The sequence below is a fragment of the Myodes glareolus genome, chromosome 19, assembly GCF_982192425.1.
Source record: "Myodes glareolus chromosome 19, mMyoGla1.1, whole genome shotgun sequence".
NCBI lineage: Eukaryota > Metazoa > Chordata > Mammalia > Rodentia > Cricetidae > Myodes > Myodes glareolus.
In genome coordinates, this window is record NC_142044.1 from 44,229,301 (window position 1) to 44,254,671 (window position 25,371).

The following is a 25,371-nucleotide window of genomic DNA, read 5'->3' on the forward strand; positions in this document are numbered from 1 at the left end:
GTGACAGGAACCATCATATCTTCAGACACATCTAACACACTTTGTCTTGGGAACTTTAATATCTGCAACAGTCTTTTTAGTAGTGCCCTCTTCCTGCCTCTCTGCCCTGTCAGTCTGTGGCCAGCAGGCTCCACAGCAGAACCCACATGCCTCCTTTGGAGTGAAACCTAGTCTGTCCCGACGACCAGCAGCATCAGAAACCAGGGCCATCAGTGGAGTGCAGGAATAAGCCTTATCAGGAGGCATCTGGCTGGGGACAGTTGCCACACAGATCCTGGTCCTGTGTGGGTGGACCCTATGCCCATGTGATGCTGCATGCTGGTCCAGAGTGGGAACCTTGGCACCCCATGGTTCTCTCTTCAGGCCCGGACAGAGTTCTTTGAAGGTCCCAATGCTCAGCTGTGCTCACTGTCAGGCCTCGTGGGCTGTCTCTGGGAAGAAAAGTTCTCGGCATCGCTGTACAGTATCCTGAGGGGAGACCACACTATGGCCAACAGTCCGGGGGTCTGCATAGATCTCAAAGTCATTGCCACCCTGCATTCAGAAGGAGAACACAGAAGACGTGATCTTAGGTGATGCCTACAGGGGAGGAGGTGCCCAGGACTGAGACCCAAGAGACACCCTTCCCATCCTCCTGCAGACCTGCCTCTCCTTGGACCTGCCAGGAATCCCACCATCCTGGCTTTCAGACCTACCCCAACCTGCTGTGTACCATGGAACAAGTGTTCAGCCCTCTTTGGCCCCTGGTCTTCTGAACTGCAGAGTGGGGGCACCGATTACCTCCTGGGAGGCCGAGAGGTCTCTGTTCTATTGCCTGTGTCCTAGCCTTGACCTCAGGCACTCTGGGTTGCGGGGACCAGGGCAGGGCCACACTCACAGGACTGGTCTCATTCCCAAAGAAGTGGATGATGTCGAAGCTGTCTTCGTCCAGGCTGTCGAGGCAGTAGCGCTTATCCCAGCCCTCGGGGAAGACGTCGAAGCTTATCATACCTCCTGTGGACGATGTGGGGGTCACAACAAAGCCCCAAGAGGGACAGACACGGCTGGCAGCTTGTCAGGGAAGCTCACAAGGCTAACTTGGGCAAAACATGCTTTGGTTTTGAGACAGAACTGTGTACCCAGTTTGGCTTTGTCCTATGCAGCCAAGGAAGGCCTTGAATTCCCCATCTTCCCGCTTCTACCTAAGAGCTGGGATTAGACACACATGGCAAAGTGCCTGGCTCTAAGGCGCTTTGTTCATTCAACAACCCTGAGAGCCACAGGGCAGACTTGGGATCTGTGGGGTCTCATCTAGGCCGGCAGCAACAGGAGCAAAGGTGGGTTCACCCAGTCAGCATGACCTGGGAGAGCCAAGGTCACAGTCAGCTGGGACATAAACCACAGTGGGAATAACCAGGGGCTCCCGGCAGCAGGGTGGCACAAGGGTAGGTTCTAAGTGACCATGGCATCTGTTCTTCCCTCTGGCTACGGGGGAACAAGCCGAGATGGCAGCCGGGATAGCAGACGCCCCAGGAGTCTCGGGGAGCAGCTAGTGGCAGAGGTTGAGTCACCAGCTTGGGAAAGATCTGTGGAGCCCTCGACTACTACTAGCCAGTTGGACTGGGCACAGGAAGGGTGAGGACCAACATCAGGCGTTCATTGAATAAGGCAGGCAAAACTGGTACAGGTAAATAGCCTCCCCTGCCGAGCCCACCGCAGGAAAGACGTACCTCGGGAGAACCTCAGCCCCTTGCCAGCAAACTCTGTCTTCAGGGCTTCCACAAACTTCTCTCGGATCTTCTCCTTCTGTACAGGGAAGGGTATGAATTGGCTCAGAGGGCCCTCTGTACGCCACGCCTGGAACCCCCACCAGCTCCCCGACTGTCTGGGTGAGTGTGGCCCCCAATTCACAAATGGGACAACAGGTCCCCTCGCCTTGGTGTCAGTGCTGGGGCCTAGATTCAGAAATCCGTGACCCCCGCCAATGGGGGTATGGAGGCACGAGAAGAAAGGCGGAGGGTTATGCGAGCAGAGTGTTGAGTCAGGTCGAATCCACCCTGAAATCTGTAGGCTGAGTTCTAGGCCTGGTGGCTATGCTGCTTAGCTGTGTGGCCCTAGGCAAGTTACCTGACCTCTCTGGGCCCATTCCCAGAACTAAATGATAGAGAAGAAATTAGGGACTACTGTCTGCATCTCCTTCAAGGAAAATCAGAACTGAGAGATGTGAGCCCCCTCTTGGCCTTAATTTTGCCTTCTTAGCAGGTACGGCCCAGAGATAGGACTGTGAGTGCCCATACTCTGAGGAAATGTAGCTCAGAGCCCAGGGCTGGGGGCTGCACTTCCCTCCTAGCCGATCAGCTAATGATTGGACAACGTCGTGTGCCTCGTGTGCCAAGTCCAGCCCTAACATGTCCAGTGCCATGACCCTAAGCTGCTCAAGGCAGGGTCCTTATCTAAGGACAGCGTCCTGCCACCCCTCCCTGGAGTCTACCGGAGAGTTAGGAAAGCACGCGCCATCTGGATTGCATATAAGCACACAGTTCTCAGGAACAGCCACACGTCCAGCCTCGGCAGAGGCGAGAAAGAACAGAGATGAGGAAAGGGGCTGGGGATGTCAGTCATCCCCCAGCCTTCCCTGCCGCTCCAGGCCAGGCCCATTAGCTGTCCTCCATCCCCATCCCGTCAGTAAAGCTGCCTTTCCAACCTGGGCAAACAGGAGGTAGAGCTGGGACTGGAAACCCAAGGAACATGGGAAGGAGCTGCCTGGCTAGGAGGTTGTCAATGATCAACCTTCAACCTTCCCTGTCCCTTAGCCCCATGTCCACTGCCTACCGGAGGCCTCTGTGCATTGTGGGAGTTGTACTTAAGACCCACCCACTCTCAGGGAAACACCAGGGACCAGTCGGCCACATCAAAGACAAACTCTGCAACCAACTCGCTAAGTGACCTGCGATGACAGTCACTTCTCTGAGCCTTGGTTTCCACATCAATATGATGGGAATACACCTGTTTATTCATTCAAAGGCATCCATGGCAGGCAGGCACAGTGGGGCACACCTATAATACCAGCCAACAGGAAGCCGCCAGTTGGATGTCAGCACCGTGACATGGTGAGTCTGAGGCCAGTCTGGGCCGCACACTAAGAAGACACTGCTTCAAAAAGTAAATGTTTCGAGCGGGGTAGTGGTGGTGCACGCCCTTAATCCCAGCACTCAGGAGGCAGAGGCAGGCGGATCTATGTGAGTTCGAGGCCAGCCTGGTCTACAAGAGCTAGTTCCAGGATGGGCTGCAAAGCTACAGAGCAACCCTGTCTTGAAAAAACAAAAAAAGAAAAAAAGAAAAAGAAAAGAGAATGTTTCTTGGGGCGGGGTTGTTGTGGTCAGTGACAGGGCACCGCCTAGCATGCACGAGGCCCTGCGATCCATCCCCAGGACCACCGACCTCTGCACAGGACATGGAAGGGCTATGGGGCTGAATGTGATCGGGGCAGCAAGGGTGGAGTAGAGGAGAGCCTGGTCTGGGTGGTGCGCTCCCAGCAGAAGGCCCAGGGTGAAGGAGGAAACTGCTGTCTCTAGAATGAGCAGAAGCCAAGGCTGCAATGCAGGGCAAGGGAAGAGCAGCTGGCTGAGTCGGGGTGAGAACATGGATGAGAGCAGGGGCAGATGAACTCACACCACCCCTGACGTGTCTGCAGAAATGACCACCCCCCAAAAGGGGTGATGAACAGAGAGGTGAGCAACATGCCTGGTGTTTAGGGAGGCGGTTGGCGTATAAGCTGAATAAGGGGGCGTGTACTTGTAACCCCAGCATTTGAGAAACCAAGGGAGATCACAAGTTCAAAGCCAACCTGAGTGAATACCAACAAAAAGAAACAAAATCTGGCTTTTGAGGGGATTTGGTGTGTTCTGGATGCGAGTGAGAACATGGCAGCTGCAGACAGAAGGATGGAAGGTCGAGGCGGAGAGGGGCAGACAGATGCCTCGGGCTGTGAGGGGGGCCTGAGACGCTGCCCAGCCAGCCCTGGGGAGCCACAGAAGGCTTGTTACTGGGGAGATACAGACAGATGTGTTCTAAAGGTTCTCACACGCGGGCTGGAAGCAGAGGGGACGGAGGACAAGGGAAGGGACTCGGGTAACTGAGGACAAGCAAGTGGGAGCCTAGAGATGCTGGTTCTGGTGTGGGTGAGAACGCGGCAGTGGTACTGAGGTGATAGCATAGGTCACTGGGGGCTAGTGACCGCAGGTTATCAGGAAAGAAGACCAGCGATGACAAAAAGAGGCTGGTGTGCCTACAGAAATGACACACGGGTGCCCTAGTGTGAACCCGAAACTCCTCCTCAAAACCCATTTTACTGACGAGAAAGCAGAGCTCAGAGTGCTGAGTGACGGGGCCTATAGCTCATATGGGCCCATAGCTGCCCAGCAAATGGCACCTTGTCCAGTTCAGAGAATTCGATCCTCTCCTCCAGGGTGCAGCTGCGGCCGATGGGTGAGATGTTCAGCATGCCATTCCGGAACTCAATGAAGGTTCCACTGGGGGCAATGAAGAAAAGGGGTGAGAAAGTCAGAAGCCATGGGGGAGGAGGGGAGAACAGCTTTGAATTCAAATCCTGTCCTCTCTAGGACCACAGTCTCCTTGGACTTCACAGGGTAAAAGAATCTACCCATGCATAAGTTAGGGTCCTGAACCTGTGGGTATATAGCTCATTGGTAGAACACTTGCCTAGCATGGACAAGGTCCCCAGGTTCTAACCCTAGCTGCAGAAAAAAAATATCAAGGGGACCTTGATATCCATGTGGGGGACTCCCACTCTCTTCCCCCAAGCCCAGCTCAGCGGGGGACCTCACCGCTTCTTGGGTAGTCTGAGCAGAGCCATGTAGCTGAGACAGAAGTTGATCAAGTCCTGCAGGAGCTCCTCCCCCAGGTGGTTCTGGATCGTCTGTGGAAGGAACACAAGGCTCGCACTGTGGCACACACAGGACAGAGGGAATCAGCTTGGAAAAGTGGGGTGCCCCAGCTAAGGCCTGGGGACACTGACCTGCTTGGAGAGGAGCCGTCCATGCTTGTACTGCACTGTCCCGTTCTCGGCAAACACATAATCAAACTTCTCAATGACTTGGGACCCACGGAGAAGCCGGAGAGAAAGAAAGAGCGTGAGACAAGGACCCACTGTCCTTGGGGACGAAGCAAGCCCTGGGGACAAAGCCCGTGCTGTTTGGCTTGGCGGTCTGCACCCACTTTTCCATCCTAAACCGGCTTTTCCGGCACTTCCTCAACCTCTGCTTTCTTCTACACCAGCAGTCACTCCTCTAGCTTGGGTAGGACCTTCTGCTGGGGCAGCCCCTCTTGTGTCATCCTCCAAGATCCAGCTCCCTCTTCTAGAAGCCTTCCCAGGAATGGCCAAGAGAGGGCGCTATTTCCATTCTGCCTTCCCATAGCTCTCAGGCCTCCCCCAAGGAGACTCTATTCTCCTTTCTCTGTCTCCCTGAAGAGCAGTTTGCAGCTCTGAGGAGTTTGCTGCTCTGAGGAGCAGCTGGGAGTCAGGGAGGCCCAGAGGGCGTGGCTCGGATGCCCTGCAGCATCTGGGAGGTAGATGATCACTGGGGTACAGGATGTGGTGGGAAGGAGGCCTGGACAGATGGTATAGAGTCTGGACTAGCCAGAGAATAAATGAGGAGATAAGGAAAAGGGAAAAAGGGGAAAAGATCTTTTTTATTCCAAAAAGATAAGGAAGCTTCTGGCTTGAGCGGGCACTTCCTGACAATGAGACAAAACTAAGTATTTCCAAGTTACTTCAGTTTCCGCTATTAAAAACAAGATAATCAGTTGGGCGTGGTGGCACTCGCCTTTGATCCCAGCATTCCGGGCAGAGACAGGCGGATCTCTGTGAGTTCCAGGCCAGCAAGGTCTACAGTGTGAGTTCCAGGACAGCCAAGGCCTCACAGATAAACCTTGTCTCGAAAACAAAAAAGATTAAGAAGTAATAAATAAACAAACAGAGAACACGCACGGCCTAAGGGCAGGATGCTGCCTGCTCTGCTTGTAGCTTTTGTTCCAGAAGTTAGCACAGTGGCGACTACCAGGTACTCACTAAATGTCTGTTCAGTGTGGCAGCCTCGGGCTTCTCCTTCTCCATCTCTTCTGCCCCACAGAAGCAGGAGAGGCGCCCACACATCTCCCAGCTCCACACTCCTACCTACCGTACCCCAACACCCACTGGAAGAGATGCTGCCCGGGCCTACCTTCATCCCCATCGCCCAGCTGCTCAGCGATCTTTGAGTAGTCAGAGCCGCCCACCACACCAATCTGCACCCTGCTGCGAAGCTTCTGCAGGAAGGCTGATACCTCAGGGTCAATTTTCTGTGGGGGACGGGAAAGACAAAAAGACTCCAATTATCAAAAAGTCTAGGACCTCAAGCTGGGCAGAGGTGATAATCCCAGCACTCAGGAGACAGAGGTATGCCAGTCTCTGTGAGTTAGAGGTCAGCCTGGTCTACAGAGCAAGTTCCAGGACAGGTTCTAAGGCTGCATGGAGAAACCCTGTCTCCAAAAACCAAAACAAAAAACACATATAAGGTCCAAGGAGTGGGTTTGGTGAGTGGAGGAACCTATCTTGAGGTCTAACAATCTGAGTTCAGTCCCAGGAAGGCCCATGATAAGAGAGAGGTCCTCTGACCTCTCAATGAGGTGCATGTGTGTCCTGAGACCCACATGCATATAAAATATACAAATGAAACGTAAAACAAACAAAATAAACTGTCTTCAGAGTAGAACACGGTAAAGCCAGATGCGATGGCGCATGCTTGTAATTCCAACACGGAAGAGCAGTTCAAAGGCACTGCGAGCTCTGTCTTTGAGAGTGAAGCTCTGTCTAAAAGAATAATTTTTTGAGAGCATTACGAGTTGTCTTTAGGCTATCTATCAGTTATATATAAAATACAAATGATACAAATGAATTTTGTGTTTACATGTGTTTGTGTTACATGTGGGTCCCATTGCTGTCATAACTCATTATGTATATGCTCAGAATCTGAAAAGTATCTAAAACCTCAAACATTTCTGGCTGCAAACGCTTCAAATCAAAGACTTTTCACTTGCACAAGGCAGAGACCTCAGAAGCTCCACCTGCTAAGCACGGCTCAGGTGACCGAGCAAAGCGCCTTTGCCTTTCTTTGCCCGGTTTCCCCTTTTATAACGGTAGGAGCCACTCAAAGGAGATCACAGCTACCCCGGGATGAGGGATTGTGTTCAAAGTGTATACAGATTCTCCACTAAGGAAAACTGAACAGGTGAGTCAGAACTCAAACTTCCATATATTCAGATATCCAAGATCAGAGCTAGAGACCATGGTAGGAAGGGAACAGGAACTCCCAAGTGCTATCCATGAAGGTATATTTTGGTGCAATTGTTTTGGAAGGCAGTTTGGCAAGAGCCACTGACACTTAAAAATGTCCATACCCCAAACAACGTTTCAACTTTTCTTGCCTAAGGCATATATATACAGCAGTTCCTTGGGATATGGTTTCGAACAGTGAAAACTGCAAGCAACTCCCAAGCTTATCTGCCAGACAATGACACATGCTTCCTCAGAACTACCAGGCAAGGGTACCGATAAGGCCAGATCTCTGCTTCCAACAAAGCTAAAACGTGCTGTTAACTGTCTGAAGCTAGTTGTAGGCAGCCACAGGCAGGATAATGCCGAGTCAGTAACCGCCATGCAACACAATTTATATTTCCTATGGGCAGAGAGATCCAGATAAAAGCACCAAAGTCATACTACATAGACAATACTACCTTGGGGAGAGGGCTGCCCCTGGGATACTGGTGAGGTCAAAGTGGCCTTTAGCCTTTAATGCTTGCATTCTTTACAAAAAGAATGCATTTGTGAATACACATATAATTAAAAATTAACGGCCTAGCAGTAAACAAATTGGTAGGCAGTTATTGTCCAGGCCTTGCCAAGTCAGTGCAGCATAGGGTCAGGAGAGGCATGCCTAGGCGGGACCACCTCTCTCCCATCCTGGCATCTTCAATTCTCATCCACCCCTGCTGGAAAGAAACATGGCTGATCCCTTCTAGGGAAGGGCTATCGGGAGGCTAAGACTTGGATTCCCACCAGCTTCTGCTGTGGAAGAATTCTCAGGTCATCCCCGTTGTCCCCACAGGGGATAGTGGACCACTGGAAGGATGGACAGGAACGACCATGGATGAGACAGGAAGGAAAACTGAGTATGAGCAAAGATCGGAGGGTGAACCATAAAGTGTGATAGAAAGAAAACATCCTCCCACTACACTGACTCAGTGACCCTCTTGCAATCAGACTAGCCCTGGGGCCTCTCACTACACATGGGTGGAGCCAAAACGATACCACCAACAAAAAACAAAACTCTCAGAAAAGCTGCTCTCTCCCTCCGACCTGAGGTGGAAGGTAAAACCCCTAAGAGGCTTAAGAAACTAAACCCAGGCTTAGGCCTGGGGACGCCAGGGTGGAATGGCTTGAAGACCTTTCTTGCCCTCACTAGAGGGCGACTGAGGGCTTGGGAGCGCGCCGAGCTCTGCCTGAACACCGCGATCACAAGCTTGAGGACTGGTTAGTTGTGCATCCTAGGGCTGAAATAGGGTGGGAGCATCCCAGAGCCCCAGGCTGGGTATGTGGAAGCCTTGGGATCGGGTCTGGCCTCCCACCCGTGGACGCTACTCCAAAGTCTAGATCCAGACTCTGCGCGCCTAGGAAAAAACCTGGGCGCCCACTCGCGTAGCGCTGCGGCCTGGAAGGCCCGGAGGGCCTGGGTCCCATCTCCCTGGGGACAGGAGCCGATACCATTGCGCTCCACATTCCCCACCGGGTGGCGTGGGTGTCCGCGATCACATGGCTGCGCGCCCCAGGCTGGATCACGGATGTCTGTATGACAGTCTGCGGGAGCTGCCAAACCTCGGAGCCCTTACCTGGCGAGCGGGCGTGAGGGTCCCGTCCACGTCAAACAGGCAGAGGATGCGCTCTTTCCTGCGGGCGCCCTCGACGGCGACAGCCATGGCTGCAGCTCCGCGCGCCAAGCGCTGTCGCCGCAGCGGCCGCTGGGGTCGGGCGCGACAGAGGTCGGGCGGGGCCGGGGCGGGACCGGGGCGGGGCCAGTGCGCGGCACGGGGAGGAGCAGCGGCCATCGGTCCTCCCTCGAGGGAGCGGGGCCTGCGCCGCCGAAAGCGGACTCTACAGGCACCTAGGACGGAGGGGCGTGGTAATGGGCGGGATCAGAGCTCTGGACCGACAGAGACAGGAACCGGCGGCGAAAGGGGTGGAACCGGAAGGCAGTGTCGGCCCAGGATTGGACTTTAGTTGGTTGCGGGTGATTGCAGGGCACGCCCTACGGGGTGGAGGTGGGGCGAGGGCGTGGCTCAGAGCCCGATTGCTCGTGGTTCCTAAGGTTTGTAGAACGAAGGGGGAAGAAATCTCAGGAAAAACCTGGTGCACTGGCTCACCTGTAATCCAGCACTTGGGAGGCTGCTTGCGCCGTCATTGCCCAGCTGTTATTCTTAGTTATATTTTTTGTTTATTTGTGTGTGGGTAAATGCATGAAACAGCACATGTGTGGAGGTCAGAGGGCAATTCACAAGAGCCGCTTCTCTTCCTCCACCATTGTAGATCCCGTAAATCTCCGGGCATTAGGTTTGCACAGGTGCCTTTACCCATTGAGCCATCTCAGTGGATTAGGCACATTAAATGCATTTGATGTAGGTTTGAGCACGAGGGTTAAGGAAAACAGAGGAGCCATTTATTAGAAGGCTCAGGACTCAGCTTTCCGTTTTCCTCATGGCTGCCCAGACTAACCACAGGCCTCTGGCCCTGAGGAGGACACGGCCTACATAGCTCCATGTGAAAGACTGTTGCAGGAGAGGTTGACCCGCCAAGAAACAAAGGGTGAATAAAGGAAAGATGTCCCGCGCTCGGCCTCGCCAGCAAGAACAACGCGGGGCACTTAGGATCCTTCTGCAGTAAAGCTTTAATGCCCCTTGGGAGAGCGAGCATCAGCCAACATGGCGGAGACCCAGAATGAGGGGAACCCAGCCCTTATAAAGGAAACAGTCCTCGCTTCTGACGTGGCACTCTTGGATTGGTCCGCTGCCCATTATCCCAGATGATGCCTCGGGAGTAGGCAGGGACGCAGCGGGAGAGAGTTAACAAGCACGTGCGCTGTGATTAAAGGCGTGTGCTATTATCACCTTGAACTCACAGAGACCTGCCTGTCTCTGCTTCCCAGGCATAGGGACCAAAGGCGTGTACTACCACGCCTTGAGGTCACAGAGGTCAATCTGCCTCTGTCTCCCAGGCATTGGGACTAAAGGCGTGTACCGCCACACCTTGGGGTCACAGAGGTCAATCTCTACCTTTGTCCCTTGAAGCAATGGAGAATGTGGTTGCGGCCCTCCACAGAAAGAGACCACCATGTGACAAGAACCTGACCCAATCTGTGGGCTCTAGGGACTGACAGTTATTGACAGTTTTTCAGCATTCTCAGGTCAGATCCAAAAAGTGCCCAGGTTCTCAGTCTGGCCTTCCTGATTATTTTGTCATCCTCAAACTTGTCCACAAGACTCCATGGGCTAAGCCCGGCAGTGGTGGCAGACGCCTTTAATCTCAGCATTAGGGAGGCAGAGGCAGGAAGATCTCTGTGAGTTTGAGGCCAGCCTGGTCTACAAGAGCTAGTTCCAGGACAGGCTCCAAACTACAGAGAAATCCTGTCTTGAAACCCCCCCCCAAAACAAAACAAAACAAAACAAACAAACAAACCCAAAAAAACCAAGTGTCCAGGCTGGAGTATGTTGTCTTTCCTGATTGCAGATGTCTTGAGTAAGGACCATGAAGCCATGAATTTTCCCCCAAAGAATCCAGAGAAGCAGTGAGGTAGTCATGGGACTGCTGGCTGGAGATGGTGGTCTATGGTCATGGTCATTTTCATAATGCTGGTGGATCTGATGCACCGGTGCCCATGCTGGACTGCCCGCTACCCGCCAGGCCCCGTGCCATTGCCTGAATGGTGCATCCTGCTGCAAGCGGACCTCGAGAATATGTTGCCCAGTTTGTACGAGGTGAGGGATATGATGGTGGAGGGCAGCCGAGGTATGGTGCGCCTAGCTGCCCGTGGTGCTGAAACCACAGGCGTTCAAGAGGAACGGTTAAGGTTGCAGTGCTTCCTGAGGGAGGGCACTGCAGGCCTGAGGACACTCAGCCTTCCAAGGACGAAAACATGGCAACATGATGGCAGGAAGCTGGTGCAGGATGTGACAGCACGTTTGGGGTTAGTCAGATAGAGCAGAAGTCATGGAGGCCCCAAGTCCCTTATGATCCTCTCAGTGAATGAAGCGTCAGGGGTGTGGGAGAGGGATGAGGGTATAGAACAGCATGGTAGTCAAGAAACCAAGAGGAGAGAGGTGCTGTGGTTGCTGTGTGGTCTCAAGATCACTGCTGACCCCCAGGAACCAGAGATTCCTCATGTATGATGGGATGCTGAGGGACCCCGTGGCAGTTCCCTGGCTCTAGCAAGACTACAGCTGGGTGATCTCTAATCTATTATGAATCCTTTGCTGAACATAGAAAACAAGACACCCAAGTCACAAAATGCCAGATCTCAGACTGGGATGGAGCTCAGTGGTAGAGCATTTGTCCAATATGTGTGAGGTCCTGAGGTCAGTAACAAGACACACAAATGCATGTACTCATGTAGGCATGCACAATACATTAAGACTTGTATGGTGAGCCCAGGTCTAGCATTGGCTAGGGACTTCCACTTTATAATTGCTCTGTCCTTCCTCTTTAGCTTCAGTATTGCTTCGGTGACATGTTCAGCCTGCAGATGGCCTGAAAGCCTACGGTCGTGATCAACAGACTGAAGGCAATGTATGAGGTGCTGGTGACCTGTAGGGAGGACACTGCTGCCCATCCCTGAATGCCAATCTGTGAACACTTGGGCTTTGGGTCTAAATCCAGAGGCAAAAGCCTGCATCAGGGGACTGGGGTGGGCAGAAGCTGTGTCACGGATAAGCTTGTGGGCAGCAACTAGAGGAAGGACAGGGCCTAATGGAGGTGGTGATGTAGTCAAGCAATGCAACAAAAAGTTGCTGAGTGTTGAGGGTAGAGGACAGCACAGCCGGGGTCCTTAGTAACACACAGATGTGTCTGCAGGTGTGGCGTTAACACCATACGGGCCTGAGTGGCGAGAGCAGCGGCAATTCTCTGTGTCCACCCTGCGCAACTTTGGCCTGGGCAAGAAATCCCTGGAGCAGTGGGTGACAGAGGAGGCTGGACACCTCTGTGAGGCCTTCTCTGACCAGGCTGATGGGTGATGGGTGATGGATGAGGGGTGCAGAGGGGCACAGGGAGACATGAGCAGTATGGTGACTTGCTTCCCTCTCTACTCCCAGGACAACCCCTCAACCCACATAGTCTCCTGAACAAAGCTGTGTGCAATGTGATCACATTCCCATTTTTGCTCATCGCTTTGAGTATGAAGGCCCTTACCTCACCAGAACTTTTTTTTTAAGATTTATTTATTTATTATGTAACAACATTCTGCCTCCATGTATGCCTGCACGCCAGAAGAGGGCGCCAGATCTCATTACAGATGGTTGTGAGACATGTGGTTGCTGGGAATTGAACTCAGGACCTCTGGAAGAAACAGCCAGTGCTCTTAACCACTGAGCCATCTCTCCAGCCCTCACCAGAACTTTTAAAAATAGCAGAAGAACATTTGGAAGAACTTTCTGGCTTTATTCCTGAGGTAGGAGACTCATGGCAGTCTGCAGAGCCACGTCTATGCTGTCCTTCCTCCCAGGGGCAGTTGTGTGCCAAGGCCATGGGAAGGTTTACTGGGAGTCAACTACGGGAGGAAAAACCTGAAACTTGATAAACCTCTGAAAGTAGGAGGGGAGAAGTGGATCAAAGTTAGGGTTTCTAGAAAGGGAGAGAACCTGTGCCCTCTGTCTACACAAGCCTGTGGTTTCCAGGATAGAACATTCGCTTTGTTCACCCCAGGCTGCAAGAGCCTGAAGGATGGAACTGAGGAGGAGGCAGGCGATGGTGGGGACAACAGGCTCGGGGTTCTTGTAAGGGAGCCTGGGAACTGAGACTGAGTAGAGGAGGCACTCAGGGGCCAGCCAAGTGGTGCGTGGGTAAGGAGCTTGCCAAACAAGTCTGGAGATCTGAGTTTGATGTCTGGGATCCACATAGGGTACAGACGATGGACCCTATACATTATCCTATTACTTGCTAACAGACACCATGGTACATGAGCCCCAAATACAATAATTATTAATTAATAATTTTAAAAAGAAGAAGCACTGAGATTTCTTCTTTGCTTGTCACAGGTGCTTAACTCCTTCCCAATGCTCCTGCGCATCCCAGGGCTGGTTGACGAGGTCTTCCCATGGCAGAAGGTGTTCATGGCCATGTTGGAGAAGCTGTTGACTGAGCACAAGATGACCTGGGACCCTGTCTAGTCACCCTGAGACGTGACTGATGCCTTCCTGGCTGAAGTGGAAAGGGTGAGGGACAGCCGGGTGGTGGTGGCACACAGCTTTAATCCCAGCACTTGGGAGGCAGAGACAGGTGGATTTCTGTGAGTTAGAGGCCAGCATGGTCTCCAGAGCGAGTTCCAGGGTAGGCTCCAAAGCTACAGAGAAACCCTGTCTCAAAAAAAACCAAATAGCAAACAAAAGAAAAAAGAAAAAAAGAGAAGAAAAAGTGAGGAACAGCTGCAAGAGATGAAACCAGAGGCACTGGCTTAAAGTGGCCCGTGGATTCTGAGGCCAGGCATTGGTCAGCACCTAGGCTACCTGGAGACAGTTGGAGGGTATTGTAGGTCTCTTCTGTTCTCCCCTGAGCCCACCCTCTCTGCTGGCTCAGGCCAAGGGGAATCCTGAGAGCAGCTTCAGTGATGACAACCTGCGTCTGGTGATAGCTGGCACATTCCCTACTGGGATGGGGACCACCTCAACCACTCTGTCCTGGGCCCTGCTGCTCATGACCCTGTACCCAGATGTGCAGAGTGAGCCTGGCTGGGGCTGGGAGAGAGAAGAGAGAGGCACACTCTCTGATCTTACTTGAGACACTCATGGCTGCCAACACTGGTTTGACTCAGACACCTGCATGAGTTTCGGTGTCTTTCTCACATGGCCCTAGACTGTAACACAGAGGTAGGAGAGGTCAAGGTGCAGCCTTCTTTGACTCCTTAACTGAGGGGATTCTGTCCCTCCAGGCCACTTCCAACAGGAAAGCAATGATGTCATACACGTTGTAGATGCCCAAAAAGGTGAGCCTGTTTCCACGTTGACCAAAGGTCAGAGAGTTGGACTTTACCTCTATCCATCAAGGTTACTGTGCTCCTACGCAAACAAAGGTCCCACCTAGCTTTAGGTCAGAGAGTTCTGCTCTCTCTCCAGGTTATTGCCAATAGGTGTTGCTAAATGTTGCTAATATCCAGACCTCTTCTTCCAGGAATAGAGAAGTATTTATGTTCCTACCTCAAACAAAAGTCTAAAGATCCGACTAAGATTCCAGTTCCTTTAAGGAGGTAGCATTGGATTTCACCTAGGGAGTGGTTGGCCTACGGAATGTTTTAGTCTAGGGTGTGAGCGTGACTTGTTTTGTTCTAGCAACAGAATGTTTAACTAGGATGTTGCCCTTGACCTTCATCTGGTCTGTTCACTTCCTTGTATTCTATTAATGCAGTTTTTTTTTTTTTTTGTCTTACTCCTACCTTTAGGGGTCAGGGGTATTTTAAGCAATTGGAAATTAAATGCGGGCAATTTCACTGGAACTCCCTCCTAGTACTATTCTATGTTTTTCTGTTTTTCTTATTGTTTTCGCGTCTTCAAATTCTTTACTAATAGTAAATTCTTTACTAATATTTCTAAATCCCAACACCCTACCCTGGCGAGTGGTACTTTTGTTGAGGCTGGTCTCTGACAATAGGTCAGGCAAGGGATCCAGAGATGGCAGACCAGGTCCGTATGCCCTTCACCCATGCTGCCATTCATGAGGTGCCGTGATCTGGGGGCAGTGCCCCACTGAATTTTCCAGATGTGACATTTGTCACATTGAAGTACAGGGCTTTCTCATCCCCAAGGTATGCACTGAAACTACCTGGGGTAAGTGAGAAGGAAGCATGAAACACTCAACAAACCCGCGTAGGAGTTTATTAGAGGAGACATGTATAGGACTGGTGAGGTCCGTGGGCAGAGAGAGAGAGAGAGAGATAGAGAGAGAGGGCTGACCACGGTGCGTCCAGCTTTTAAAGGCTGCCAGCGCATGTGCACAGGCAGATGATGTAGCTATGCCATACACAGATGACGGAGCGCACGCATGCGCGTAAGGACTTACGTAGCTGCATCATATGTAGGTGACACAACCATGTCGCATGTGGGCTACACAGGGCCTTTTGAGGTTCCCGGGGCGACTAGGTATTTTTGCCTGAGGGCTTCTCTGCACATGTGTGACCCTGGAACCTGGAAATGCCAAACATTGGCTAAAATCATAATATTCCATCCTTTGGTTAATTATAAAAATTTGGGGAGTTTGGGGTCTTTAATGGGTGGGAATGGGTATCATCAGGTCTCTCATGACTGCTTCCTACTAATTTTGTGGGCATCATCAGATCTCTCGACAATGCTTTTTGTTGATTTTGTGGATGTCAGAGTTGAGGTATTTGACCATGTCCTGAGGTGGCTGATTCCTTTCATGTTTTTCTGGGCTCTGTGGAACAGGCTGGCTGGCAGCTTGGACCTTGCAAGATGCTGGAAAGGCAGAAAATTATGTCTGGAAAAGTTTTGGATCCTGGTAATTGAGAGTCCCAAGATGGAAGATGGAGGGTTTTTTGTTTGTTTGTTTGTTTGTTTGTTGTTTTTTGGAATGGAGGAGGTAATTTTCCAGGAGTTCCCAAGACCAGGAATGATAAGGGAAGAATTAAATGATACTTATTCTGGGCGGGTCTGGTCCATTTAGATAGGTCCAACTGGGTCCCTGGAGCATATGAAAAAAATGTTTGAAAAGAAATAAATTTCAGACATATTAAAAGCTTATGATTATGATGATATAGTGTTGTAATGGAAGACATTGGGGAGAAGGGAGGAAAAGAAGGGGAAATTATTGGAAAGGGGAATTATTAGACCCCTTCATGTTTTACCTGAAGCAAATCTTAAGGCACTTGTTCTCTTTGGCATCATGGTATTACCTTAACATCCAGGAGACACTGCTGCAGTCAGTGATAAACCTGTTATGTTAAAGTCTGTTTTGGGAGTTTTGGGAGTTTGGGGCTGTGAATGACCCCAAACTCGTTATTGTTTCCTAACACCTGGGCTTTTGGCAATCCTTGTACCTCTGGCTCTATGTTTAATGATGGTCCCTGTAATAATAGCTGCGTGGTTAACTGGAAATTTAAACATGGCATTGGAGATATAGAGAAGTTGGTAAAGCAGATAGGAGAAAGTAAGAGCGAAGAGGGAGATGTTTTAGGTAAGAGGCCGGTGTACCCTCTTGTTAGTGGTGGGGAATACTTCAGTCTACCCAGATGGTGTCTACCAAAACCAGGAGATATTTAACTCATCTGACTGTAGGCATATGTGTAAAATCCAGCTGCCAGTCAGTTCCAGGAAGGGAGCCCCCAGGCCTGGTGGGTGGGCAAAGGGAAGCTATGATATTTGGTCTTGGGATCTGACTTTTGACAGATTTTACAAGAGGCAGTGATAGCTTTTAAGAACTCTAAGTCCTCAGGGGTGGGTTGGAGGCGAACCAGAGCTTTGCTATTAGGATGAAAGAGCTGATGTAGGTAGGACAGAATTTGTTGGGTGTCTGTGAGAATGTGCGCTGTACTGTATGACCCCCCCCCCCCCCTGAGGTGATTGAGGCAGGTTTGGGCTCTGGAATGCTGCTGTCCTGGCTGCTTCATCAGCCTGGTTATTTCCTTGGAAACAATGGAGCTGTCAGTCTGGTGAGACTGACAGTGAATAATTCCTATAGCTTTGGGGAAATGGGAGGCTTTTAACAAGTCCATAATGTAACCTGAGTTAGTTATGGATCCTCCTTTTGTCGTAAGAAGCCCACACTCCTTCCAGATAGCTGCGTGAGACAGGAGGATATGAAAGGCATATTTGTCTGTGTAAACATTTAAAGATTGTCCCTTTGTCAAGTGGAAGGCACGGTGAATAGTGGTATGGGCAGGGAGTGCCTGTGCCTCCACCACCCCACTATCTGACACTGTGGCATAGCCTGCTCTACGGGACCCCTCACATAAAAAGGAGCTGCCATTTGTGTACCAGGTATAAGTGGCCTGGGACAGTTTGCTGTCCTGTATATGTGAGGGGTGGGGCAGTAGATCCTCTAAGGTTTCTATGCAGGAATGAGATGGGGAATAATTAACATTAGGTTGAGGTAGGAGATTTGAGATATTAAGGGGTGGGCAGCATTGGAAAGTGAGTGTGGCATCTTCTACCAGTGCCACCCGGAGGGAAAGAACTCGGGAAGGGGGTAAGGTTTGTAAGCCTTTGTAAGTTAAGAGATGGGACAGATTGTGGGGGGAGAAGACAGGGGTGGGTGACCCAAAGGTTAGTTTCTTTGACTCATGAATAAAAAGCTCAGTGGCCGCTGAAGCGTGTGTGCAGGGTGCCCAGCTCCGAGTGGTGAGGTCCATCTTTTTTGACAGGTACACTACACGTGCAAAGGAAGGTCCCAGCTCATGTCCTAGGACCCAGGGGCATATCCCTCCTTCTCTGTTACGTAGAGGGAGAAAGAACGAGTTAAATCTGGGAGATGAAGAGCTGGGACCTGGATAAGGGCTTGTTGGAGTCTCTGTAAGGGTTTAGTAATGGGATGGGGAAGGGGCTTGTGCAGAGACCCGAGAGCTGCCTCATACAAGGTGCGGGTGAGGAGAGAAAAAAGGGGGATCCAGAAATGCAGGAAGTCAGCTATTCCTAGGAACAATAAAACCTCTTCTTTTGTAGAAGGAACAAGGGTAATAGCTTTTTGGGTTGGTGTAGTGCCCACCTGTACTACATGACAGTACGGTACTACTCCTGTATTGCAGTGCCTGCACTACAGGACCATTCCCGAGCCGGGCAAAGGCCTGGAGATTTAAACACACAAAGACACACAGACAGAGACACGGGTCATCCTTACAACAGGAATGCCCCCTTTATTGCATCCACAGGCAGCTTATATAGGGATCCTTAACTGATATCCATGCCCCAGTCAAACCCACCAGAAACCACTCCCCTGCCATCAGGAACTCCTGAGGTTCTCGCGCTCAGAGCAGCTGCAAGCATAACATGTTGTTTGCAAGAAATTCAGGATCTGGGGGCTCACAGCTCCCAACAGATTGGGGTAATAGTTAATCCCAAGTAAATGACCTGAGAGGTAGACAGTTGGACCTTAGAAGGTGAGACTCTATAGCCCTTTTTGGACAGGAAATTTAAAAGACCGGAGGTATCGGTTTTGCTAATCTCCAAGAATGGACTGCAAAGTAAGATATCATCTACAGACTATGAGTTTGGGCTTAGGGAGAGACAGTGAGAGTAGATCAGAAGGTAAAGCCTGACCAAACAGGTGTGGGCTGTCCCGGAATCCCTGGGGAAGGACGGCCCAGGTGAGCTGTGTGGATAGGTGAGTGCCAGGTCTGTCCAGGTGAAGGCAAAGATGTTTTGAGATTGAGAGCTGAGAGGAATAGAAAAAAAAAAGCATCCCTGAGATCTAGAACTGAGAAGTGGGGGAATAGTGGGAAGAAGTGTGTAAGGGTTAGGCACTACAGGATGAAGAGGGACCACTTCATGAATGAGAGAACTCTTCATGATGAAGAGTTAATGAGCTGGAGGTCTTGAACCAGGCGATAGGTTCCATTAGGTTTTTAAACAGTAAGTATAGGGATGTTAAAGGGAGAAGAGGTGGGGTAAAATAGCTTTTTTCTTAGAAGGTCAGAGATAAAAGAATTAAGTCCCCTAAGGCTCTGGAGAGAGAGAGGGGGTACTGAGCTTGGGTAATAATCTTTGTAGGATCTCGTAATTGGATAGCAATGGGGGAATGGTGTTTAGCAACAGAGGGGCTTGGGGTGTCCCAGACTTGGGGGTCCACCTGAGAGGCTGGTAGAGGAAAAGACACATTGGAGCTGGGAGGTTGGGAGGCTAGAAGGAGGAGGGGGGAGCTGCTGGCAAGTCTAGGGTAAGGTGAATGGAAGGAGCAAACGAAATGGAAGCTCTTACTTTTGCTAAAAACAATCTCTTCCCATTAGAGGTACCAGGCAGGTTGGCATGACTAAAACTGAATGAGTGAGATAAATACCCCTAAAAACACAGTTAAGTGGTGGTGTCTGCTGAGGTAAATAAGGCTGTCCCCCTACCCCGACAATAGGGAAACTAGAAGGAGAAGTAGGTCCCCAGAATTCCCTCAGTAATACCTCAGTATGTGACTCCAGTGTCCAAGAGAAAGGAGATGGGCCGTCCTGATACTGTGATGTTTACCTGTGGCTCCCTGTTACAGATGACAGTTGTGGTCAGGTCAAAGGATCCCGGGCAGCCTCACTCATCCATGGCCAGACCTAGGATCAACTTGGGAATTTTCTGGGTTTGCTGTCTTCATGCCACGATGTGAACAAAGACAATCGACTGCCCAGTGTCCTTCCCTATGGCATCTCGGACAAGGTCTCGCGGGACCAAGATGAGGATTAGGGCATGCTCGGGCCCTACCACATTTGAAACTCGGGTCTGGTGGTTCTCGAGCCGAGGGGGGCAAGGGAGCAGCATGGACAGGACAGCACGGATCAGGTGGTCTGTAGCCTCGGCCAGTCAGAGGGCCATGGTTAGCATGTGATAGTGATTGCAGGCTTTGTCATTCCTTGCATGGTACACCTTAAAAGCCAGCTCTAAGACTTCTGCCTGCAGGATCAAGGGGCCTTTCTCCAAACATCTAAATTTAGCCTTAATGTCAGGGTAGCACTGAGAAAACACAATGAGTCATGAGTAACTGTCTGCCTTCCATGGTTTCGGAATCTAAGTTAATATATTGTAACAGAACTTTAGTGAGGTGTTCCAAAAATGCAGGATTTTCCTTCTTCTCTTGAATGACCTCTGCGAACTTAGTATAGTTTACTGGCTTGAGGGCAACCTTGCGGAGACCTGCCAGGAGGCAAGTCAAAAACCGGTCCCTACCTAAAATTTAACCTGGGGTGTTAGAATTCCTGTGTGGTTCCTGCTCAGTGGACCATCTCTGCCCTAGGGGGGTGTTGCATGTGTTTGGTGAATCTCGTCTGCATGTGGTCTGGCTCCCAAATTCGCCTGAGCTCTTCAGGAAGTAGGTTATTAGATAGGATCATATAGATATCATGAAAGGTGAGATTATAAGTCTGGGTAATGTATTTGAATTGCTTTATGAGAGAGGTAGAATTACATGTATAGGACCCCAGTTTTTATTCTATATGGGAGAGTTCTGAGAAGGAGTAGGGGACATGTACCCTGACCAATCCATCTACGCTGGCCACCTCTTGCAACTGGGGAACTGCAGCCGACTTGGCGTGGTCAGGGTTGGGTTCTGGAGCACGTGAGCATGTTAGAGGAGGGGTAAAGGTGGGTGCTAGAGTCATGTGACTGCTGTGGCCTGGCACTGGAGAGGAGGAATGATCCAGCGGGGCTGATGGAGTAGTTAGTGGGGGGCAGAGAGCTGAAGAGGGCGGTGGAGCCTGTGCAACATGGGTGTGAGCAGAGAGAGGTGGTGAGGTAGAAGGTGAGCTGGCGGGAGCTGAAGAAGTGGAAGTGTTTGTCTGCTGAGGTCGGGAAGGTGGGGTTCAGAGCAGAAGTGTAGGGTTCTTCCGGCTCAGATGGCATAGCCAGGAACATGTGGGCAGGTGAACAACTTGCAAGAACAGAGGATTTAAGCTTAGAGCTTAGCTAGTAAAAGGCTTGGATATAAGGAAACTCCTTCCTTTTGCCTGTGAGCTGACAGTAGTTAGAAAGCTCCTGTAGAATATTGGGATCAAAGGTGCCGTTAGGTGACCTCTTTAAATTGTTATCTAAATGGTAAGGAGGCCATTTTTTTTTTTTTTTTGAGCAAAGACGGACAAGTGTGGGAATCTGTAAGTAGGGCATTAAGGCCTGAGGTTTCAGGGCCTCTAAAAGGCATCCCAGTGGGGACGTTGGATTGATGATCTTGGAGAGCTTGTTTCCCATAACTGAAACTGAAACCCCACGATACGGTGACACCAGAAGGCTTATAGAAGGACGTCTCTTCTCTACAGGCAGGTGCTGAAGACTGACTGGCGCCAGTCTGGGTAACTCGGAAGCCAGAGAGGCTGGAGGCGACTCCAAGCAGTCTCTGATGGCAGGGACCACTGACAAGTGGTCCCAAAGAAGAGAAAAGAAAAAGAACAAGAAAAATCCGAAGGACCCAGGGTCTCAAGGCGAATGCACTGCTCAGTGTGCGCAGTGCTAGCGTGGGTGGACTACCCTGGGTTGTCTGATCACGTCTTTAACTGTGGAAAGTAACCAGAGATGAATGTCAGTGAAGGGCTCAACTGTAGTTATGAAGGCCATGGTTGGGGGCACTCCCCCAGTTTCTAGAACACCAGAAGATTCCCGGGAGCTCAAGGGTCAATTCCTTGGGTTTAGAGAAACGGTTAAGCTGACAAGTAAGGGAAAACTCACCAATTAAAACCGGTGCTGTGTGAGAGGTTGGGCTTAGGCAGATGGAACATGTGGCTGTTGTGGAAAAAAAAATACCCGGTTCTGGATCTTGACCCTGGTAGAGGGGCGGGAGAGCCTACCGAGTCTCATGGCACCAATGAAATTACCTGGCGCGAGTGAGAAGGAATCATGAAACACGCAGCAAACCCACTTAGGAGCTTATTAGAGGAGACGTGTACAGGCCTGGTGAAGTCAGTGTGCAGAAAGAGAGACAGAGGGCTGAAGATGGCGTGTCCAGCTTTTAAAGGCTGCCTAGTGCATGTGTATAGGGGGATGATGTAGCTACACCATACACAGATGATGGAGCTCACGCATGCGTGCAAGGGCTTATGTAGCTGCATTATATGTAGGTGATGCAATCATGCTGTACGTGGGTCACACAGGGCCTTTTAAGGTCCCCGGGGTGACTAGATATTTTTGCCTGAGGGCTTCTCCACACATGTGTGGCCCTGGAACCTGGAAATGCCAGCCATGCTGGTTTGGCTAAAATCATAACACACCTGAGCCCTGCTACCATAGCATGGGCATAAGAAGGGCAGTCAAGGTCGTATCATCCTGGGTTTCCACATGGTGATGGGACCAACCTGGGTGCGAGCACATGGCAGCCAGTCCTGGATTCTCCAGGGAAATGGAATGTCCAGTGGAATAAGACACAGGGAGTTGAGAAAGCATTGTGCACAGGGGCAGGTCTTGGTTTGGGCACCCATGGGAGATTCCTTACAGGACTCTTCATGGCCTTAGAGAGGGGCCGAGAGGCTTTGGGGATGAGGGTGAATGAAAGAATCCAGTGTGTGCAGGAAGAAGTTGTGCATGTGATCTTGGTGACCAGAGTCATGTTAGCCCTGTCCCCATCCGTGTTCACACCATGTGCCTCCTGCCAGGGGACGACCCTCATCACCAACCTGTCCTCAGTGCTGAAGGATGAGACTGTCTGGGAGAAGCCCTTCCACTTCCATCCTGAGCACTTCCTGGATGCCCAGGGCCGCTTTGTGAAACATGAGGCCTTCAGGCCATTCTCAGCAGGTCCTGTGGGGTACCTGGCTTCCTTCCCCCTTCCCAGAACGCCCTGAATTGTGAGTCTCGGCCCCAGACTGACTGAGCCCCTTTCCCACCTACAGGCCGCAGAGCTTGCCTGGGGGGAGCCCCTGGCCCACATGGAGCTCTTCCTCTTCTTCACCTGCCTCCTGCAGCGCTCTAGCTTCTCGGTGCCAGCTGGACAGCCCCGACTCAGCGACTGTGGCAATTTTGCAATGCCAGTTGCCCCCTCCCCTACCAGCTCTGCACTGTGATGCGCCAGCAGGGGCACTAATTCCACAGTAAACCAGTCTGGTGCAGTCTTGTTTCCTGCTCCAACCTCAATCGGTGCCTCTGCTGGGTCCTCAGACAACAGTTTAAAACCAACCTTTACCACCTGCCTTACCCCTCCCCAGGGGACATCTAGATATTGGCACAGGCCTGCAGGTTCAGTATTCAGGAACCGGAGGAAAGAGGATTACAAGCCTGAAGCTATCCAGCCCTATATAGTAAGGTCAATCTGTACTACACAATGAGGATTTGTAACATAAAAACAAAAGGAAGGGGGCGGGGGAGAGAATTGTGCTGATGTTTAGGAGTGAAAGCTGACTCTATATCACCCACAAAGATCTATTTATAGAGACTAGTTTTATGACAAACTACAGGTTAGATGTCAAGACTTCATGAGTCTCAAATGACAGATGTAAATGAATTTCTACTGAGAGACAACACTGCTCCTGTCTGGGTGACAGAGGGTAGCAGGGGTTCTCAAGACCTTGAGGTACCATGAGATGCTAGAAAGGCTGCTGTCCTCCCAGCTCTGGCTGGTCATAGAGAGAAGGCACAGAGGGAAGGCAGCAGCAATTAGTGGTGCTGGACCGAGCCTGAGGTGTCAGACACTCCCGGCTGTCAGCTAACTGTCCAAACAGAAGTCAGGACGCCCAGTCACCAAGTGTGGCTGAGAGAGAGGAGGACGTTGTTCACAGAGAAGCTCATTGAGCCTCACTGTCCAGAGGTTTGGGGGATCCCATAGATTTGAGCATGGTTTGGGGGAGCACCCATATGGCTGAACTCAGTCTCCATACCTTCCAAGGTTAGACTCAGGCAATGCCAGGCCGCTTTCCTAAATCCTGTTGCTGTTATAGATGGTGCCACATGTCCTTCAAGCCCAGCTGTGTGGAGACACTGCTATCAGCATGTTCCAGAGTCTCTGGTAAGGTCTCCCTACAGGCTGATGGGACTCAAGCACTTGTCCTGGAATGTGCAGGACAGAAATACCCAAGCTGAGGTCAAGCTACTGCCCTGGCTGTGCTCCTTGGCATGCAAGGCAAACTGAAGCATTTGTCTGTGTGTCTTTCTGGTTTTATTTTGGTTAGCCATCACTAATATTCACCAGCCTTACCACTCTGTTTCTCGTGGTGTTGGGAATTGGTCCCAAGGCCTTATGCACGCTCAGCCTGCAGCTCCGGTAGCCACACCACTGCACATCCTCTCAATTTGCAGAGCACAGCTCAGGGGGATCCGTCAGTCCCAGTGTGCAGCCACCACCACGATTCCTCCCGAGATCACTTCCTCTGCTAAAACTGAGCTCTGCACCCCACGACAGTAGCTCCCCATTCTCTCCTCTGTCCAACCCTAGCACCCATCATCCTGCCTTCTATTTTTGTGATTTAACAGAGTGCAGTTATGCACTGGCTCTCTGTGACTGACCTAATTCTTCAAGACTCCTTGGTGTTCAGCAGGCATCACAGTTGCTCTTTAAAGCTGAACGATCATCCACTGTGTGAATGAACGGTGCTCACCCAGAATTTGTCTTTCTCTGATTTCAATTACAGCAGAAAATCATGGTCCAAAAGTGTTACCTGGAAAGTTCCAGAAGTGAGCTGTTCTCCGCATTGGAATTGTGTAGCCTTTGATATCTCAGTAAATCAGTTGTATTCTTCCCTCACCTCACTCACCTTGGGGACATAAGGGTGTCTTTGTCCCACACATTCATGTTATTAGGGATGTTAGAGGGGTCTGTGTTGTCAGATCTGTGTCTGCAACATTGCAGTCTTTGTGTTTAAGTAGGAAGGCTATGGTGTCCTAACACTATGCAATATCACAATCCTGTGTTTAGGGAAGAAGGCGATGGTGTCCTAACACTATGCAATATCGCAGTCCTGTGTTTACGGAGAAAGGCGATGGTGTCCTAACACTATGTGACAACATCCATGTTCTTCCCCTCAGTACAGCTCATCCTTAGGCCTTGCGTCATCCGTGGCATTGCGTGTAGTATTGTATGCAGTACAGTGAGATAGATACCTGTGAGGAGGATTCCACATTCAAAGATCGTTTAATGTAGCATTTTGTTAATTATTGTTATATTATTAAGCTCTTGCTAGGCTTGATTTTGTAAAATATACATCATATGTATGCATGCATAGGAAAAAAAGACTACATCTTATGGTTGGATTCCATTGGCTGCTGCTATAGACATCCATTGAGGGTCTTGAAATGCAGTCTTTTTTTTTTTTTTTTTTTTTTTAGTTTTTCAGGGTTTCTCTGTGTCGCTTTGGGGTCAGTCTGGAACTTGGTCTGTAGACCAGGCTGGCCTTGAACTCACAGAAACTGCCTGCCTCTGACTCCTGAGTGCTGGGATTAAATTCATCCACCACTACCACCTAA

At 50.7% G+C, this 25,371-nt stretch overlaps 1 protein-coding gene and 1 pseudogene across 3 annotated transcripts; one reads left to right on the plus strand and one right to left on the minus strand.

Annotated features, from left to right (window-relative positions):
• Positions 1-32: 32 nt before the first annotated feature.
• On the minus strand, positions 33-9,171 carry Pmm1 (phosphomannomutase 1). 3 transcript variants are annotated; one of them, XM_085678458.2, is made up of 9 exons: positions 8,926-9,171; positions 6,222-6,339; positions 5,826-5,930; positions 5,018-5,094; positions 4,827-4,918; positions 4,412-4,511; positions 1,710-1,785; positions 878-993; positions 33-534 (listed from the first exon to the last, which is right to left on the minus strand). In XM_085678458.2, the coding sequence occupies exons 1-9, from the start codon at positions 9,139-9,141 to the stop codon at positions 412-414; spliced, it is 1,023 nt and encodes a 340-aa protein (XP_085534584.2). In that variant the 5' UTR covers positions 9,142-9,171; the 3' UTR covers positions 33-411. The 3 variants fall into 3 exon arrangements, with proteins under 3 accessions (XP_085534584.2, XP_087755223.1, XP_085534585.1); XM_087899097.1 differs by having other exon boundaries at positions 781-993; XM_085678459.2 differs by lacking the exon at positions 5,826-5,930.
• A 1,714-nt stretch (positions 9,172-10,885) lies between these two features.
• Positions 10,886-22,999, plus strand: LOC125407198 (cytochrome P450 2D1-like; annotated as a pseudogene).
• The last annotated feature ends 2,372 nt before the right edge of the window (positions 23,000-25,371 follow it).